At 35.6% G+C, this 20,617-nt stretch overlaps 1 protein-coding gene across 1 annotated transcript in view; it reads left to right on the top strand.

The window, feature by feature from the left end:
• The window catches only part of LOC141387075 (uncharacterized), a 30,341-nt gene extending 10,612 nt beyond the window's left edge, over positions 1-19,729 (top strand). The window contains exons 2-14 of the mRNA XM_073956211.1: positions 818-1,376; positions 1,491-1,654; positions 4,876-5,095; positions 5,170-5,377; positions 5,436-5,730; positions 5,784-5,845; positions 5,921-6,194; positions 6,403-6,770; positions 9,961-10,778; positions 12,487-12,869; positions 13,040-13,685; positions 13,757-14,488; positions 15,495-19,729. Of these exons, the coding sequence (XP_073812312.1) occupies positions 1,277-1,376; positions 1,491-1,654; positions 4,876-5,095; positions 5,170-5,377; positions 5,436-5,730; positions 5,784-5,845; positions 5,921-6,194; positions 6,403-6,770; positions 9,961-10,778; positions 12,487-12,869; positions 13,040-13,685; positions 13,757-14,488; positions 15,495-16,801 (5,577 nt within the window). The 5' untranslated portion in view covers positions 818-1,276 and the 3' untranslated portion in view covers positions 16,802-19,729. The remainder of the gene's footprint in view (positions 1-817; positions 1,377-1,490; positions 1,655-4,875; positions 5,096-5,169; positions 5,378-5,435; positions 5,731-5,783; positions 5,846-5,920; positions 6,195-6,402; positions 6,771-9,960; positions 10,779-12,486; positions 12,870-13,039; positions 13,686-13,756; positions 14,489-15,494) is intronic.
• Positions 19,730-20,617: the final 888 nt, after the last annotated feature.

Genomic DNA, 20,617 nt, shown 5'->3' with positions numbered 1-20,617 from the left:
AAAACATATATCGATTTTTAGTTTTTTAAGATAAAAATCTAGGAACTGTTTATTTTTATTTAAACTTTGAACATTATATTGTAATAAATTCATATTGTAATATTAGGTTTTGATTGAGTTTGTACTGTTTGATATTAAGTAGGAAACTTGTTATTATCTTCAGCTGCTTTATCTGCAGCCGGAGATGGTAAGATATTTTGCTGGAATTCATTTAGAACGTCTAGTCCTTCAGTGCTGTTGAGTGAGGTGAGAATGGCTGACATTTTATTGGCGAAAACTGCTAGTGTTTTTTCAAGTTCAGAAACTTTGGAAAAACGATCATGTTTATAAACAGGTTTTGACGGTGTTAGATGGACTGGTGTGGCAACTTCGTGCTGTGTTATATCTTGAGGAGCTGCAACTTTACTATACTTGATTTTTGTGACTCTCCTATTTATTTCCTCTTGGACGTTTTTCTTTGGAGCTCTACTCCTATTAATTTGTGGAAATGTATCTTCATATCCCCTGTCTTTGACATTAAATTTTCAATAACAACAATGTTGTTTTTGTAAATTTGTAAGTTGTTGTAATTCATGCATATACCTTAAGCCTTTACCTAATTAACTGCGTGTTGCGTGTGCGTTCAAAAAACCAAAAACAAAATACATGTATTTGTTGTTGTTTTCAATTTGAAATACATGTATTTTGTTTTTGTATTTTTGAACGCACACGCAACACGCAGTTAATTAGGTAAAGGCTTTATATCAATTTGCCTTGCTTGGTACCATGTTACAAAAAAATGCAACCCTGTGTGTGAAATTTACGAAGATGAGCAAAGAGGAGACAAAAAAATCGTAAGACAAATCGTTTAAAACAGCACTTTCATGTACATGTTTGTGTACTTCCCCAATTTATATTTAAAAACCTACGTGTCGACCCGCGAGCGTAATCATTTTTGTTTTGCTTTGTTTCGATGTGATAAGTGTGTGTATATATAAGGTTATGAATTTGTGTGTGTATCGAACGAATAAGTAGAAATTGAAAAAGTCCAGTTGCAGTTGCTTGTTTGTCAGTGCACAAGTTTATTTCATACCATACAGTTAGCGGGAGCAAACAAATCTCAGCGGTTCTCGGTTCGTGTTGTGCTTCTACGTTTTATGTTTATATTATTTAATTGCATATTGCAAAAAAAAACACTTTCGTTTGGACTTTCCCATATTTCCCGGATTTAATAAAATAGTTTTTTGTTTATTTACTGGTTAAACAAGTCAAAAGAAAAAAAAATAATTAATAAAACATGTCGAGTGACGAATCAACCGCAACTCAATTCTCAACTGTATCTAGCCAAGCTGGAAATGTTAACCGAAAAACCAAAGCTCCCCCACCCGATCAATGGGGTAAGTTGTGTGTTAAATGAAAATAAATTGTATATCTCTCTGCTTATATTTATGACGATCTGTATATAATCTATTTATTAATGGCTATTTTGTTTCTTATCTTCTTCGTAATAGAAATAAATTTAATAGGAAATTTTTTGTTAATGCTCTATCATCGTTTGGAAATAACGCCACAAAATGATTTTCTATTCAAGAAATCGGATATGCGAAAAGAATTCCGTCAATTTATTACACCCGAGCTGTTGAAACGTCTGCAAGGAGTTAGTGGTACCGATAATGTATGTATTATTGATTGTATATCGATCGATTCGATTTGTTTGTATAAGCATATGTATTTATTTTCTTTGTTCCCTTTGGGAATTTGTCTTATGCGCAACAAGTCAAGTACTGTTTGGAGATCATTTTTGTTGATATTGCAAAAAAATGTTACCCATAACAGTGTTGCCACTAGAACTAAAATTGATGGAGTTGTGGGAGCATGGAACAATCAGCCCAGCTGATGTATTGCGAGCTGTCAAAAAAGTTGTTGTAATTGAAACACACAAAATTAAAAACCAAAAATTTAAACGAAAAATTGTGATTTTTTGTTGGATTTTTGTAACAATGCGATTAATAATAACTGCACCATTTCATTGGAAAGGGTCTTAAGAAGCACCATTTCCATTGGAAAGGGTCTTAAGAAGCACCATTTCTATTGGAAAGGGTCTTAAGAAGCACCATTTCTATTGGAAAGGGTCTTAAAAAGCACACTTTCTATTGGAAGGGTCTTAAAAATCACACTTTCTATTGGAAGGGTCTTAAAAAGCACACTTTCTATTGGAAGGGTCTTAAAAAGCACCCTTTATATTGGAAAGGGTCTTAAAAAGCAGCCTTTCTATTGGAAAGAGTCTTAACCCACTTAGCGCCGAGAATTTTTTTTGAGAGAAAACTTAAAATTGTCTATATCTTCGAGACTTTTTAAGCATTTTTTAAAAAATAACTTTTCTCTCTAAAACGTATAGTTTTCCTGCAATCGGGCCTTCTTTTAAAAGTGCCAAAAACTTAAGAGGGTAATATTGGTGTATCCGTACATGCCAATCCCTTGGTTTTTGATTGAGAAAATACTCTTACTATATTCCTAACAAATCCGTGACTTTATATGATTCTAATATTTATGATTAAATTTTTATCGCATATTTAAATTTTTCATCAAAAGTCGAAAATTACAAAAAAGTCGATTTTTTTGAGTAGCTTGGGTTTTAGGCCACTTGCGTGGAAATGCGTAGGTCAAATGAAACGTTATAAGCGTGAAATGACAGATAACAGACAATACTATAACAAAATGCAAAAAACCCCACAAAAATCTTCGAAAAAACCAGAGTTTTACGCCAATTTTTGCAACCATTTTTTGTGGCGTTTAAACGATCAGTACCTTTATCTGGGTTAAGAAGCACCCTTTCTATTGGAAAGGGTCTTAAGAAGCTCCCTTTCTATTGGAAAGGGTCTTAAGAAGCACACTTTCTATTGGAAAGGGTCTTAAGAAGCACACTTTCTATTGGAAGGGTCTTAAAAAGCACCCTTTCTATTGGAAAGGGTTTTAAAAACACCTTTCTATTGGAAAGGGTCTTAAGAAACACACTTTCTATTGGAAAGGGTCTTAAGAAACACACTTTCTATTGGAAAGGGTCTTAAAAAGCACCCTTTATATTGGAAAGGGTCTTAAAAAGCACCCTTTATATTGGAAAGGGCCTTAAAAAGCAACCTTTATATTGGAAAGGGTCTTAAAAAGCACCCTTTATATTGGAAAGGGTCTTAAAAAGCACCCTTTATATTGGAAATGGTCTTAAAAAGCACCCTTTATATTGGAAAGGGTCTTAAAAAGCACCCTTTATATTGGAAAGGGTCTTAAAAAGCAACCTTTATATTGGAAAGGGTCTTAAAAAGCACCCTTTATATTGGAAAGGGTCTTAAAAAGCACCCTTTATATTGGAAAGGGTCTTAAAAAGCACCCTTTCTATTGGAAAGGATCTTAAGAATCACCCTTTCTATTGGAAAGGGTCTTAAGAAGCACCCTTTCTATAGGAAAGGGTTTTAAGAAGCACCCTTTCTATAAGAAATGGTCTTAAAAAGCACCATATCCATTGGGAAGGGTCTTAAGAAGCAACCTTTCTATTGGAAATGGTCTTAAGCACCCTTTCTATTGGAAAGGGTCTTACGAAGCTCCTTTTCTATTGGAAAGTGTCTTAAGAAGCACACTTTCTATTGGAAATGGTCTTAAGCACATTTTCTATTGGAAAGGGTCTTACGAAGCTCCTTTTCTATTGGAAAGTGTCTTAAGAAGCACACCTTCTATTGGAAAGGGTCATGAGAAGCACACTTTCTATTGGAAAGTGTCTTAAGAAGCACCCTTTCCATTGAAAAGGGTCTTAAGAAGTACCCTTTCTATTGGAAAGGGTCTTTCGAAGTTCCTTTTCTATTGGAGAGGATCTTAAGAAGCATCATTTGTATTGGAAGGGTCTTAAGATGCACCCTTTACATTGGAAAGGGTCTTAAGAAGAACCCTTTCTATTGGAAAGCGTCTTAAGTAGCACCCTTTCTATTGGAAAGGGTCTTACGAAGCTCCTTTTCTATTGGAAAGTGTCTTAAGAAGCACACTTTCTATTGGAAATGGTCTTAAGCACATTTTCTATTGGAAAGGGTCTTACGAAGCTCCTTTTCTATTGGAAAGTGTCTTAAGAAGCACACTTTCTATTGGAAATGGTCTTAAGCACATTTTCTATTGGAAAGGGTCTTACGAAGCTCCTTTTCTATTGGAAAGTGTCTTAAGAAGCACACCTTCTATTGGAAAGGGTCATGAGAAGCACACTTTCTATTGGAAAGTGTCTTAAGAAGCACCCTTTCCATTGAAAAGGGTCTTAAGAAGTACCCTTTCTATTGGAAAGGGTCTTTCGAAGTTCCTTTTCTATTGGAGAGGATCTTAAGAAGCATCATTTGTATTGGAAGGGTCTTAAGATGCACCCTTTACATTGGAAGGGTCTTAAGAAGAACCCTTTCTATTGGAAAGGGTCTTAAGAAGCACCCTTTCTATTGGAAAGGGTCTTACGAAGCTTCTTTTCTAATGAAAAGGATCTTAAGAAGCACCCTTTGTATTGGAAAGACTCTTAAGAAGCACTCTTTATATTGGAAAGTGTCTTAAGAAGCAACCTTTCTATTGGAAAGGGTCTTAAGAAGCACCCTTTCTATTGGAAAGGGTCTTAAGAAGCAACCCTTTCATTTGGCTGAAGACATTTGTTATGTACTTTATTTCAGATTAATCCTGTGTCTTACGTTGTTTTCTCGGCGATTCTATAAAAGCTTAACATTATTGAAGCCAATGAATTCAGTGTATATACATATATATGGTTTAAGAAATACGGGCGCCCAATTTACTTTTGCTGATTTAAAAAATTACTGCCGGCTAGTTAAAACGTATATGTTCCTTACCTTGCCTCTTTCTAACTATATTCACATATTCCTATAGATTGGCGCCTTGTTACACCGTTGCAATTTCCTTCTCAATACTCCGAGAAAAAGTAATGTCTATAAAATTAACAATGATGCCGTATTTTCATTTCGCCAAAGAAAAGTCTGTGAACAAGATAAGCGACGCATTAACGACGATGAAGATTTGCAGGCATTTACTGGACCCGAAGATATACTAAATAATTTGGTGGAAAATAAAAAGGTGACATCTATGCAAGGTAAGAAGAAAAAAACAATATTTTTCTTTCAAACAAAAATTTAAAGATTTATTTTATCTACTTAATTTTGTTAGTTGTTTATGAGGTGGACGAAAGTTCTCCGGTGCAGGAATTGCAATATGAGGGTACCAAAATGCAAGAACGTCGTCCGAACTATTTTCCCACTAATATGAGCTGTCTTATATGCCAAGAAGATTTCTCCACAATGCTTGCCTATGAGGAACACATACAAATTCATAATGATGAAAATGATTTTGAATATGTGAAACAGTTGTCGCGATTGTAAGTGTGGTATTTAAAATCTTTTTATTTTATTACATTTGTCTTCTTTTTATTTTAGCGATTCTCCAATATTTAACGTCAACTATCAGTTGTGTAAAAATTCCCATCATTTTTGTTTCAATTTGAAAACAGACACTGAAGATATAATAATTGAACGTATAATTATTGTCCAGTCTCGTTCAATGTTTTATGTGCATAATATGCGTGTACCTTACCCGATGCCCGAAAACAATTGTGAAAAATTCTATGTTGATTCACATTTATTTACCATGTTTGTTGAACAGCCGATTGTGATAATCTTTCACTTGGCGGGTAATAAAAATATACGAATTATTGAAGAACATCATTTTATGGTAAGTTGGTGGTGTTAACCCCTACATAGGTTAATTTTTTATGTACTTTATAGCGTGTTGCGGAGTTTCCAAAAGTCAACTTTGCAATTAAACCATACCAATTGCCATCTAGAAAGTAAGTATCCTTACCTATAATTGGTTAATACATAAATATACATACATACATAATTCTCAATATATTTTATTGCAGAACATTCCAACCTCTTTTCAAATTACCCGATTACTTTCCACCCCTGGAAATTCGTGATGCTCTAACAGATGATTTTGTTTATCAAAAAATTATAAACACCTCCAATGAATTTCGTGAATATGTTCGAAATGAAAAAGTCCTCCAGCCAACAACAATTGGTCAGACATTAACCACCCTATTGCATATTGAAGATATGGATACCCTCAAGGAATATTTGGGATTATTGCAACACAATGTTACACTACGTGGTTTTGGTTATAATTACAATATGAAGGTAATACACCGGTTACACTTAACCGGATTAACCCAGTGGGGTTTGGGTTTCAAATGTCAATTCCATAGCGCAAACGTCAAATAAATCCTCTTGAAGTGGGTTAACCCGGCAAAGAAACTCTAAAGTAACCGTACTATAAGTTCCACAACAATTATTTCTAACTAATTTCTTAAATCAAAATCTCTTTCCTTTCCGTTATTATCCGCAGTTACGTCCCCGACAACGTATACACATTGAAAATGTATTATCGGTGTTTGATGATGTAATCATTACCACACGCAAAGACATCAAACACGATTCTGATATACTTCTTAAGCTAATGTTGCAAAACAAAGATGACATAAATCCCTGTGATACCTATTTGGGTAGCATTGAAGATGTCAACTCGGGTCGTGTCAGTTTCCGTTGTTACAAGAGGTTGGATTTGAAACGTACCTATACAGTAATATTTCGTCCATCACGTACTCTGTTACGTTACCAGTATCGTGCAATGGAATTGTTGCCCGTGGTTATACCGCATTTGAGTAAATTTCTATTTCCCGCAAGGTTATTGCCAAAGGAACCATCAACAATAAGGTAAGATAATTATTTTTGTTGTTGTAATTTTTAATAAAAAGAAATCTATACAAGACCCTAGAGGATCCACCTTATCCATTGGGAAGGATCTTCAGAAACACCGTTCTAAAGTAATTATTATTGTAATTTAAAATTTATTTTTATTCTGAAAGCATAAAAACGCAGATATTTATTATATTTGTGAAGGATGTAGTTGATACTCAAAACAATTACTCCCAACTGTTTCTCTTTACGTTGATCAAATAAATATTAAAAATAACTCTTAACATGTTATACATGTAAAACGTATGTAAAGAATATTTTGTTATTACTGCTCCACTTGTTTTCGTAATACAAATTGAAAAATTTTTAATACTCTTCGTACCCCTAAAGTTCAAATATTCAAAACATATACGTCTATCACCGATAGCAACCCTCTTGCAAATTGTCAAGATTTTAGACATTAGATAGGAGCCTTCTGTTTATGGAATAACTCAGTTCTTGCATATGTATTTATGAAATTTAGATAATGCCTTTATAGTCCTAAGAAATTGAAGAGACTTCTCTCATATTAATGAGTGCACCCCGATTCACTTTAGCTCAATGATATGGGTCCTACTGTTTATCGCCGAGTCCGAACGGCGCACAGTGTTGCCTTAGTGGACAAAAATCGAAATATGTGTTCTTGACTTTTTTATAATTTTATGGTTTTATTTTATTGAGAACACTTCAAATAGGACAAACCTCAAAGATGTTGTCGATATTTGGTGTTACTATAAAGTTATAGCTCGTTAAACATAGAACATTTTTCGTATGTGACATTTACTAAAATGTATTTAAAAAAGAAACCCATGTTCATGGAAATTTTTTAAAGAAGTTATTGACATATTCCACAACTTTTGAATAGGGAATTAAAGAGTGGTCGATAGTCTTGCAATTTATGAAAAAAAAAAAAAAAAAATACATATAATGTGTATACATAGAGTACCGTTATGTTGTTTGAAACAGTAACGTGTTATACAAAACTCACGAATTTCGCTTCTTTCATGGGGTGTATCTAAAAATTGCAGTTTCGACTATTTGGTACATGAAACAGACATCTCTTTCGAATTAAAAAATGTTTACAGTTTACATCCTATAAAATCCGATTCTCGGAGCCACAACCATATCATTATAAACTATTTGTACGAAAGGAGCAAGAATCCTTGTTTTGCCTCAGTGGATAAATTCACTTTATTTGACTGCTTCGTTTTATATATCCAAATATGAACCGATTTTTAACAAAATCGGTAAAACTGATCAGACGCCCAAGCAAATATCGCATATTCAATTTGATGGCGGTTCAATTAAAATTGGCTGAGTTATAGCAGAATCGGAGAAATATATGGGGGATATATCCAAATCTGAACCGATATGGACCAAAATGGGAATTTTTCATTCCTATGCCCGCATAAGTACTTGTATAAAAATTCATCGACCTAGGTCAACTTCTATTTTTGTCCAAGTTTACAAGGAAGCGGCAACACTGTGCGGCGTGTCTTAAGACACCACTTTGTAGAGAAGTTTTACATGGCTCAAATACTTAGGAAATGTCGCCAACATTACAGAGGGGCATTTTGCCACCGTTTAAAATTTTGATGTTGACTGGCCCGGGAATCGAACCCACCACCTTCTGAGTACAAGGCGGGTATGCATACCATTGCAACACGGTGGCACCCAAAATTAAAGATAAATATTCATTAATATCACTGTGACACAAAATGGAGGTGAAAATCTGTACAGAGATAATGAAAACGAGACAAATCGAATAGTTGTCAATAAGAGCCGTACCTAAAATTTTCTGAGCGACATTTTTGCAGAACATTTCGAAGCTGAAAAACGCCATCTTGTGGTATTTGTATACCGGTTTTTAAAATAAGGGACGAAAAGGACATTGAAGGAAGCGAGTTAGAAGATCGAAATGGTCTACGAAAATAATCCTCATAAATAAGCTAAAACAACAGTTAACAACGATAATTTCAGATGCCTTACAGGGTCTTCAGCAGAAACTTCATCACGCCATAACTCGGAAGTTCTCTGCCCCAAAATTCAAAGTGTATTTAATTATATTTTATTTGCACTTATTCCAATAAATTAAACTTAATAATTTATCATACTTTATTAACCAAACAAATGTGAGTGAACACCACTTTTTTCTAATGGTACTTAATGGTGTACACTACGAGGTTTTTTAATGTACGCGCTTATGTACACAACCATTTCGGTTGGGTACGTGGTTGTTACATTACGATCGTGGTTGGGTACCAAATATGTGTGTTTGACGAACTTTTCGATGCTCGTTGGGGAACACGTACATAAACGCTAAAATCGATTTTTAAAGTTTGTATACGTGTACATTAACATGATGAATATTTTAGTGTTTGTGTAACATGTACGGTACCTTGTTAAGGTACTGTTTGTTTCCGAACCCTGCTTCTTAATAAGACCCTTTCCTAAGTGTTGGGCTCCAAAGCCTTTTAGTTGAGGCACAAGGGGGGTTAAAGCCTTTTCCCAAATAAAAGACCTGAGTTGAAGTTTTTTAATGTTTATTGGAGGTTGGATCTCCTTGACCAACTTTCAATGTTCAAACTTAACTGACTAAATATTAGAATTTGGTAAAATAAATTCTTCAAAAATTTTGCAACTGTTTTTATGTAGTGTATGATATTACATATAACTATGTATAAACAAGAAGTTTCATGTGCCCTTCATGGGCTATGTAACAATTAAACATGGATGAAAGAGAGAGATAAATGTACAACTTAGAATAAAGTAACTATATAATAAAAAAGGGAAAAATACTGCAACGTATTCGTTGGCGCTCTGCTTGCGCTTTTGGTCATCGATAATTGGAGTAAGAGAAGGAACCATTTACGATACTGTTGAACTCGCTTCAACACCTAAGGAAAGGCTGCTTCTTAATAAAACCCTTTCCAAAGAAAAGTTTGGTTCGTAAGACCCTTTCCAAAAGATTTTATGTTAAGGTACTGTTTGTTTGCGAACCCAGCTTCTTAATAAGACCCTTTCCAAAGAAAAGGCTGCTTCTTAATAAAACCCTTTCCAAAGAAAAGTTCGGTTCTTAAGACCCTTTCCAAAAGATTTTATTTTAAAATTGACCATATACTGCATAATTTATATTTGATCACACTATTGTTTTCATTTCTTTTTTCAGTTTGGTTCTTTACAACAGATCCATTGCCAATAATCCCGAACAATATCAAGCAGTACGTAACATAGCCGAAGGCCCACGAAATGATGCAACCTATATTATTTTTGGACCACCAGGTACGGGCAAAACGACAACTTTAGTGGAGGCAATTTTGCAAGTACTAAAACGAGACGATACCAAAATTTTGGTAACAGCCTCATCGAATGCCGCTTGTGATGAAGTGGCATTACGTTTATGCCGCACCTTATCCCAACTGGATATGAAACGTGCCATTGTTCGAATATATGCCCAAACATCAGAGGCTCGCATAGAAAACTTTGATGATTTACTCTTGGAACATTCCAACTTGTATACGAATGTACATTTCTATCCTGACATTGAGGTATTGCATGAATATCGTATTGTTGTGTGTACAATGTCGGTGGTTGCAAAATTGGCAACGGGTAAATTTGGTCGTAACTCAAACGGTGGTACATTATATACACATTTGTTTATTGATGAGGTGGCTGCTGCCACAGAAGTGGAAGCACTGATGCCCATTACGTCAGTTTTAACACCGAAATCATGTCTGATTATTGCCGGTGATCACAAACAATTGGGGCCCATTGTTAAATCAAAACGTGCTGAGGAATTTAATTTGGGCGTTTCGCTAATGGATCGTCTTTTGAAGCGTGAATGTTATAGCGTTAATACGGATACGGGGGAGTATGATCGTACCATACAGACACGCTTGCGTATGAATTTCCGTTCCCATCCGGCTATTGTTCAACTTTATAGTGGCATGTACTATAATCATGCCTTGGAGGCCAAGGCAGATATTGGTAAGTTTTTTCTTTCGGTTTTCGGCATAAATAGAATACTCTACCAGCTGGCGGGAAAATCTGAAATGTTTACCACAGGTAGATCTTCACGTCATGATTACAAAAATGTAAAGTTTGTTGGGGGAAGTCCATACTTCCCGAGATATGGGCCCTGAAGTTCCGAAAACTCCCTTGTTAAAGTAAGAAACAATTTAAATTAAAAACAAGTAAAAAAGTATCAGTCGGCTTTGCCGACGGAGATATACCCTCAGCCTGTGTATATTGAAACAATTTTTTCCCAAAATACGTATGTATTTAGGGGGTTTTAAAAATGTTGGGCATTTGAACCGACAAAAATGTTGATTAGGATTAAAGATCAAAAGGAATGGATCGACATTGACCGTTATGGAAGTCTCCAGCCACAACATATGATGCCATAGGGTGTTTTTACACTCTTCGGGCTGTTTACTCAAGAAGTATGCCCCTAAAAAAATTTTACCATCGTAATTGAGGCGAATACAAGTTGCTTCAACAAAAATCAAAGTGATTCGATATTAGGTCTTAAAGTGAACTTATCCGAAATTTTATGTGGGAGGTACCGGATGAAGTGGACAAATATAGTCCATATTCGAACCTGATCTATATCTGGTAGATATATTAGGATGTGTAAAGTATAGACCAATTCGGCCACTCCCTTAAAGAGTTACTGTACGAACAATTTTTCCGAACATTTTTGAACTTTTGTGGGGGAGGTACCTGAAGGAGTGGATCGATATGGCTTATCTTCAAACTTAAACTATGTTTGGACATAATATTACTAAGGCCATATGTTGGACCGAATCGGCAGATCCGTTCGAGAGTTATCTTGCGCTCCAACCACCTCACACGGTGTCATAGGGGTTTTTTTGCAACTTTCATGCTATTTTCTCAGGAAGTATGGACTTGCCCCTGATGAAACTTGTATCGTCGTATGGAGGGCAGTGAATACAAGTTGCTAAAACAAAAATCAAAGCGATTCGAGAGATGGTCCTAAACTGAACTTTTCCGAAATTTTGTGTGGGAGGTACCCGAAGGAGTGGACCTTTAGAAACCATATTGGAACCTCATATTACTCTGGTAGAAAGTTTACGCTATACTAAGCATGGACCAAATCGGTCACTCCCTTCAAGAGTTATCGTGCGCACTAACTTTCCGAACATTTTCGAACTTTTGTGGGGGAGGTACCGGAAGGAGTGGACCGATGTAGCTCATCTTCGAACTTAAACTAAGGTTGGGCAAAATATTATGAAAGCCAAAATTTGAACCGAATCGGTTCATCCGTTCGAGAGTTATCGTGCGCTCCAGCCAGCAGGACAGACAGACAGACAGACAGACGGACGGACATGGCTAGATCGACTCCAAATTGTCTGAAACGTATTTCGTCCAAACATACTTGGGGTCTAAAACCATTATTTCGATGAGGCACATTTTCATCGTATCAAAGTGTATATACCCTCCTTAGCCTAAAGGCTGAGGGTATAAAAAATGTTGTTTTCGTGCCCTAAATTGGCTCCTGTCCATATGAGAAAGTCTTAAATCCCCGGCCGAAGGCCGGCTACATAGAAAAAACTTACAATTTAAAAAAAAAAAAATCAGATTTTTTCCGTCAGCTGGTAGAGTAATCAATTTGTTCCCTGTTTTCTTTTAAATTGATGTTCTGACGAATTTGTGTTGTATTTTCTTCTTACAGATGATGTGTCTTTGGTGAAACATTGGCATTTGGCACCCAACAAAGATTTTCCCATTATATTTCATTATGTCAATGGTAAATCTTTTTCCGACTCCCAATCATATAGCCTACACAATTCTGAGGAAATAAATGTTGTAATGCATTACGTCAAGGATTTAATGTATTTTGGTATAAATGGCAAACCGATTAAGCAAACGGATATTGGTGTCATCTCACCGTATAAGAAACAATATTTACGCATACGTGAGGAACTTAATCTGCGTCGATGGTATGAAATTGAAACTGGTTCGGTGGAGAATTTCCAAGGCAAAGAGAAGGCCATTATTATTGTGTCATTTGTCCGTTCGAATACATCAACGTTGGGCTTTTTGGATAGTCAACGGGTAAGTCGAATTCGATTGTAGTTTGAATAACTCTTCAGCCAGAAAAATGATTGTTTCCAATACGAAAGTATAGAGAGGTAGTACTTTGTCTTGAAACAATTTTCAAACTAAATTCATATGCAAATTTACTCTCTTTTTACTCTCTCCCTCTGTTTATTATTTTCCTATAGCGTCTGAATGTAACTCTATCTCGAGCCAAGTCTTTACTTATATTGATTGGAAATGCTCGTACATTGTCATTGAATCCCGATTATGCTTACATTATAAAAGAATGCCAACGGCATCAAACATTCATCGCTGAACTTGATAGGCGTGTACCTATTTCAGCGGTATATTGTAACAATTCAGAAACTCCAGTCATACAGGATTCAAACTCATCCACCAAAACAACAACATCGAAAAATGAGGGGAATACTAAAAATAAACCTTTGATAAGTAAAGAAAAAGTCAGCAGCGAATCAACATTAGATTTGCTCAATGATACGCTAAAAGACTTGAAATTGCAAAACCACAATGAGAATAAAAAGTCAAAAACCACAAAAATAACAAAACATAAACGTCGTCAACGTCGTAATGGTCGGCCTAAGAAAGATAATAAAAATAAAAATGTTGTTGGTGATGATGGTGAAGAAGACGATGATAGTGATGATGACAATAATAATGAGGCATCTGCTGCTGAGAGCGATTGTAAAGAGGATAATGATAAAGACAGTGATGATAACAGTGACGACAAAAGTGATGATGATGATGACAATAAACCATCAACATCGAAATCTGGCGTTTCAAAAACTAAATTATCACGATCAATGAAAAAAAGTAAGTTTTATTAGGATCAATTAATTAATTTATTATTATTAAATTAATTTATGAAAAATATTTTATTATAGAACCCAAAAAAACCGGCAAAGTAAATGCCAAAAATGATTTAGATGCACTCTTCGATGACCTGCCAAGTGTACCAAAAACTAACATAACATCTCCAACAACCACGAAAATTACAGCATCTGGTGGAAAAGAAAAGCAACAACAACAGCAGCAGCAACAAATGCCAACATTTACTCCACCACAAAATCACGTTTATAACCAACCAAATCCTTTCAATAATTTCCCAGGAATACAACAACAAATGCCCAGGCCAACAATACCTCAAAATTACCAATTTCAACAAACTGGTTTTATGGCCATGCCACAGGGACCACAATATCCACCAACATCATATTTCCATGGCGGCCCGATTGCACAACAGTATCCACAATATCCGCAACCGCCACAACCATTTATGCAACCAAACTTTATGCCATTATATGGACAAAATCAACAAATGGTGCAGCAAAAACCTGGTTTAGTTCCACCATTGTTACCACAACAAACTGGAACGAATAATACAACAGCATTCAATCAACAATCAGCTAAACAAGGTGATGACAACAATAAAAAGACAGAAAACAAGAACGCTCAACGCCGCGGTGGTGCAAATCTCCCACCAAAATTTCAAAAGAAAAACAAGGCCGAAAATCAGAAAGATGATTCGAATGGCAATGGCGATGAAAAGAACAATCAAAATTCACCCAAAAACAAAAACGAAGGAAAATCACATTTGGGACAAAATATGAAGAAAAGTAAGTTCAACTTGAATTCAGCGTAGATCTAATCATAAAAAATGTATATCTCCAGCTATGAGGGTTATCTGCATATGGGGTATTTATAGATAACCAAAAAAGTCCTTGTAGCAAGTCAATATTGGTCAGATCAGAATGGAGTCTTTATAAGACAACCAAAAGGGAGTCTTTATAGACGACCAGATGGGGGTCTTTTTAGACGATAAGAAGGTAGTCTTTATAGTCTAAAAGTAGGTCTTTATATACCAAAAGGGAGTCTTTATAGACTAAAATAGAGTCTTTATAGACGACCAGAAGGGGGTCTTTGCATACGACCAGAAGGGGGTCTTTGTAGACGACCAGAAGACAATCTTTATAGACGACCAGAAGGGAGTCATTATAGTCGAGCTGAAGGAAGTATTTACAGACGACCAGATGGAAGTCTTTTATAGACGATCAGAAGGGAGTATTTTATAACGATCAGAAGGGAGTATTTATAGGCGACCAGAAGGGAGTCTTGATAGATTAGCTGAAGGGGATCATGATAGATTGCTGAAGCGGGTGTTTATAGACGGGAAGAAGGCATTCTTCATAGACTATAAGAGTCTTTCTAGAAAAGGAAGATGACATTGTCCTACTGGACGCGTCTGCCTGGGTAACGAATTGGAAGGGTGTTTGTGTTTTTAGATCCACCGTGGACCAAACATGGATCGGGGTAGTTCCCCTAAAATAAACAACTATGATGGGGAGGAAACATGAAGGGAATAATGTTACGGTGCATTATATGCATAACCCGTACCGGCGGCAATCGTCGGTAAGGCGACTTTTTTAGACGTGGATGCTTTGACAACTACTGGTACACCAAATGTTAATGATAGAAACGGCGACGAACCGGCGATCGCAAAGGACAATGATATAAATGATATGGCCAAGATTAGTGCAAACCAGTCTGACCATAACTTAAAGGCTGAGGATGTAGTTATTCATTTAAAGACCTTAATGTTTATTTATGATTTTCTCTTTTTAGAAAATCTCCAACAAAGCACCCCAAAGATATCCAAGGCTGCACTAAAGGCGACAGTAACACAAACAAAGGACAACAGCAATGTGGAAATAAAAGAAAATAAGCCCACGAACAATGCACCCAATAGAAAGAAGGGGGCAACTACATCATCTCCTGTTGTTACTGATCAAACTGCCAATGGCAGTTCAAATTTAGCTCAACCACGACAAGAACCATCAAACAAAAAATCAAAACAACCACAACCACCAATACCGTCAAATAAAATTTCTTTTACAGAAAATCAAGGAGCAGCCTCCGCGAAAAATGTCGGTAATGGATCTACAAATCCACCACAACAGTCATCAACCAAGAAATCAAAACAACCACAACCACCAATAGCGCCCAATAAAAATAACCAAGAAGCAGCAACCACATCGACAAATGTTAAGCAAACAATGATCTTTAATTTTCCGATGGATTCATCAAATCCCAATAAGAATGACCAACAAGTTTCCATGACAAAACCAGCGCACAACAAGAATCCACCATCAAAACAACAACCAACATCATTCAATACAAATCCTTTTCTTGATGATATCTTCAAGCAAATTATGGACAATGACAATATAATCAAATCAAACACGAATACTTTTACCAGCACAATTAATTCACCACAAGGCAATGAGATGGGGAATAAGCCAAAACCTGTTGCCAATATAAGACCAATTGCTACACCTACATCATCCCAAGCTACAGCTGGTATGAATAATCCGCCATCTTCAACTGGTGCGACTAAGAAAACAGCAAAGGTTTTGGGTGCAGCATTTAATGAAGCCACTTTAACTGATCGTTGCGTTGGCACAACAACTATTACTACAACTTCAATGGCTAATAGTAGCAGTAGCGGTACAAATGCTGCAGGAAATGTGTCTGCCTATACCAGAGGCGCTGGAAATCATTTAACTACACGTACTACCAATAATACTACAATGTCAGGTGGTGGTGGTGCAACCAATTCAATAACTAATCGTCCATCTACAAGTAATGCTAATTCAACAACTACTGGAATGGTTGGAGTTTCACGTTATACAACAGATGAACTTAATCGCTCGGCAGCAAGTGTAAATATTTATGATAATGTTGGCAATATTTCTTCTGCTAGACCTGCAACAAGATCTAATACGGTCAATTCAAGCGCCCCACAACAAGAACCACTAAGACAACAACCACCACCAAATCCCTATAATCAACCAAACCGTCCAGTTAGAAATTTGAGCTATGATGGAGATAACAAGAAAAAGAATGCCGATGATAAGTGTATTATTGCCTAAATGGCTATCATAATAGTAGTACCACCCACAATAAGAGACTGGAGATAAGCAAAAGTTTTGCACTCTTTTTATCCTAGTATCCAATTTGTCGCCACTACTATTATTTGATTTTCTTGTTGTAAGTTTATGTTTAGTTTTAAATTTGTGTACTACGTAGCAGATTAGCTAAGGCCTACTAAAACCACCCCCTACCAATTGGTTTCTTAAGTTGCTGCTCTTATTTTGGAAATCTTTATGGTATTCGAATAAGAACCATAAATAGATTTTGAATAACTGCAGCTAAATAGAAACCGAAACAAGCGCTAAATAAAATGTGGAATTTTCTTAACTCCCACATCCCCCATCCCCTGTGAAAATCTTTAGCATAATGGAAAGAAAAAACCCCTTTATGGGTTTAAAGGAATCTCTTGTGCGAGCAGCGGCAAGATAATTGTAATTGTCTTTTAAACCCCCATGAATAGCTTCAGCGTAATGAAAAGAGAGTTTTTTAAGTTTCAGAGGATCTCTCTGTTGTAATAGCCAGCATCCCTTTTCATTTTTTCAGGAGAGATGTTTCTAAACTTTTTTGAAGTGATTGCAATATCTTTTTTGTTGCTAAGAAAATACTTCTTATTTTTTTCCAATAACCCACACAATCTCTACTAAAATCAGTTGTAAGAGTTGAATGTTATTGTCCTGAGTTGTAGTACCACAAACAAAGAAATAGTTTTTTTCCATGACGTAGTTTTTTGAGGTTAGGTTTTGAAAAAATACATATCTCTGCGATATTTGTTTTAGACCGTATGAATCACCATTATCAATGAAATGGGTAAACATAAAATTCAATATCCTATGTTTGGACTAAGTCGCCAAGTGACACTTTTGTCATGACCTACAACTTTTTGAGGTTATGTTCTGAAAAGTGCAACAATAATTGTATTGTTTTCCCATTGCTGATAATATGGTTCTGTTTTTCATTACAATAACGCGGTTTTTTGTTTCAAAAAGACGGCTATTTTGTTTTAACCTACAACTTTTTGAGGTTAGGTTTTTGGAAAGTCTCATCTTTGAAGCCACTGTTATGGCTGACCATTTCCAATAACATGGTATTCAGTTTCAATACCAAAAAGTTTCTTCTTAGCCATAAAACCTTAAACATAAGATTATGGTTAAATTTTAGGCGCAGCTTCAAAGTTGTATACAGCCGCAGCTTTTGTACACATATGGACCAATGTTAATGAAATTACCAACATTTTCCCGTTGGTAATTTTCTTGGCAAGATTTTTTTGACCTCAGGTTTTGGAAAAATACCTTAAAAATACATATATACGTGTTTTAAATCTGCATGGATGGCCATTACCAATAAAATGGGTTTTTAGTTTTAGTGCCCAAAAATAAAGAAAACATTCAAGCAACACTTTTGATCATAAACAAATATTTCCACTGACAACTTTTTGAGGTTAGTTTTTGGAAAGTATCATAATTGAAGACAATTGCATGACTTGCCATTTCCAATAACATGGTTTTCAGTTGCGGTACGAAAAAGTTAATTTTTAACCATAAAACCTTAAACATATGTACATAAGTTTGAGGTTAGCTTTTAGGCCGAGCAATGCGTTGTGTCCAGCCGAAGTATTTTTACGTTGTGGACCACAATTCAAAAAGTAGAATCATACTAATGTAATACCAACACATAGCTGTTTTGGTTAACGTAGGATAAAGACCAAAAAGTCATGTCATTGCCAAAAAACTGTTCTGATCCAATTTTCCATGTTCCATTGTATTTTTCTTGGAAGTTGAAAGTAAGGTTAGATTTGATGATACACAACTACATTGATGTGTTGTTGTAAAAATCCCATGGGAAAACTTTTGGTCCGTTGTAATCATTCTTACTATTGTAGAGTGTTATAACTTAAAAACGAAAAAAGATATGACAATGTGGGAGAAGGAAGAAAAAGAGAAGTAAAAAAACCCGTTTCACATGCTAACTGTACCCAAGCCAGTTTAAGCCTTTGCTGAAGTTACCTGGTATTAGAGTCATTGGACTGTGTACCTTCCAATGCTGCTGTGTTATTGTTATTCCATTTACAAGTCATCGAACGAATGTTACAGTGGTCATGGTGTGATTTCTGTGTGCATATCGCACATATAGAGGCTGTTATTTCGTGGACTATATGGTAGGCAGTTCTTGTAAAATGATAACTGTATATCTTTTTCTATTTTCTTTGTACTCTAAGCGATTTTAGAATCGACGTAGAAAGCTTAGCTGAGAATAGAGATGCTTTCCAGGGGTGAAGGTATATTTACAACCTTGGTACATTTTTTAATTATCGTAGGGGCTCGATGTCTGTGACATAGAGAAAACAGAGTAGGTCCCTTTGAATAAAGAAGTCTGAGACTTCTTCGGAAAAAATCAGGGGGGAATTGAAGTATTTCTGTATACGTCGTCCAAGACATAGTTAATGCATCCTATATAAATCTATATATCGGGATGTTGACGGGAAAATGTTATTTTTCCACACATTTTTTGCAATTTTTGCAGTAAATTTGAAAAAAAAAAACGTAACCTTTTAGGTTATGTCGAAAACTAAAGTTCGAACAGATGTTTAAACATTTCTGTGGGTTGTTGAACCGCTCCACGTTTCGTAAACTTGTGGTTTATGCCTAAAATGTAATTGGAAATTCAATCGTTTTTAGAACTTACAGTGAAATACTACAACTTTACTGTCACGTAGAGTAGATCGTTATTGAAAGTAAACAACACAGAGCGCAATGAAATTGCATACGACTTCATTAATACATACATATTTACGAAAAGGTATTTATTTTATGTGTTTCGAGAATCATACTTACATATATATAATATTATCTATTATCGTATTTTATTCGAAAATATCTTTATATAAATGAATTAAATTCAAAATACAATCTTAATTTTATATACATCAATATATTCTATATTTAATACTTATCGAAGTATTTAAATTTTAATAAAATGACTAAAAAATTGTGTTTGAATGTGATTTTCTAGGCAAAGTAGGTAAAGGGTGTTCTCTTTGTAGAGTTTGCCTACGGGCCAACAAGAAACTATAAAAAAGACACAAGGAGAGACTCCATTACATTAGAGAGTGCAAACCGAGCGCCTAGAAAGAGTAATTGGCCACTGCCCTGACGATGAAACATCCGTCAACGGAATGACGGACACACTTTTTTTTACATTAAGCGCTCCTGTTCCTCATTTTAGCTCACGTTCTATACTAGATAGTATGTTCAGTGCTATACATTAGTGTGAGACGTGCAGGGCAATCATGAATAAACATTTCGTGCCCGATCATGAATATCAACTCCCCGCGAGTTTTCCCACTCTCTCCTTTAAGTTGCAACGGCAGAGAGGCCGGAGTTTACATTCATGATCGAGCTGAATTTTTATTTCCATATTTATATCCAAAAAGGGAATGATTTATTCGATTCGGCTAGAATATTCTATAATTAAGTGATTCTAGTAGTTTTCAACGTTTAAAAAATGGTTTTAAAAGAATTTAACTTTTTAAAATTATTTTCCGTGCCGAAAATTCCAAGGGAAATATTCATGATTGCACTGTTTGTATCCATGTAGTTGTAATCCAACATTGTCGCCATAAGTCGATTTCTGCCTCTTTTTAGGAATTTAGCCCCTGTGTTTTGACCTTCAAAGCCTTGTGAATTTTCAAAGACTTCAATAAGAAGAAATCGCATAGCATCCCGGCTGACTTCGTAAATGCTGTATGATGCATCAAATGACGTCGTCGTGACTTCATAAATGCAGGGGCCTAATTATGTGATTCTATATCGAGTTGT

The sequence above is a fragment of the Musca autumnalis genome, unplaced genomic scaffold (assembly GCF_047663935.1).
Source record: "Musca autumnalis isolate F117 unplaced genomic scaffold, ASM4766393v1 scaffold_5, whole genome shotgun sequence".
Lineage (NCBI taxonomy): Eukaryota > Metazoa > Arthropoda > Insecta > Diptera > Muscidae > Musca > Musca autumnalis.
This window is presented reverse-complemented; position numbering and strand designations above follow the sequence as displayed.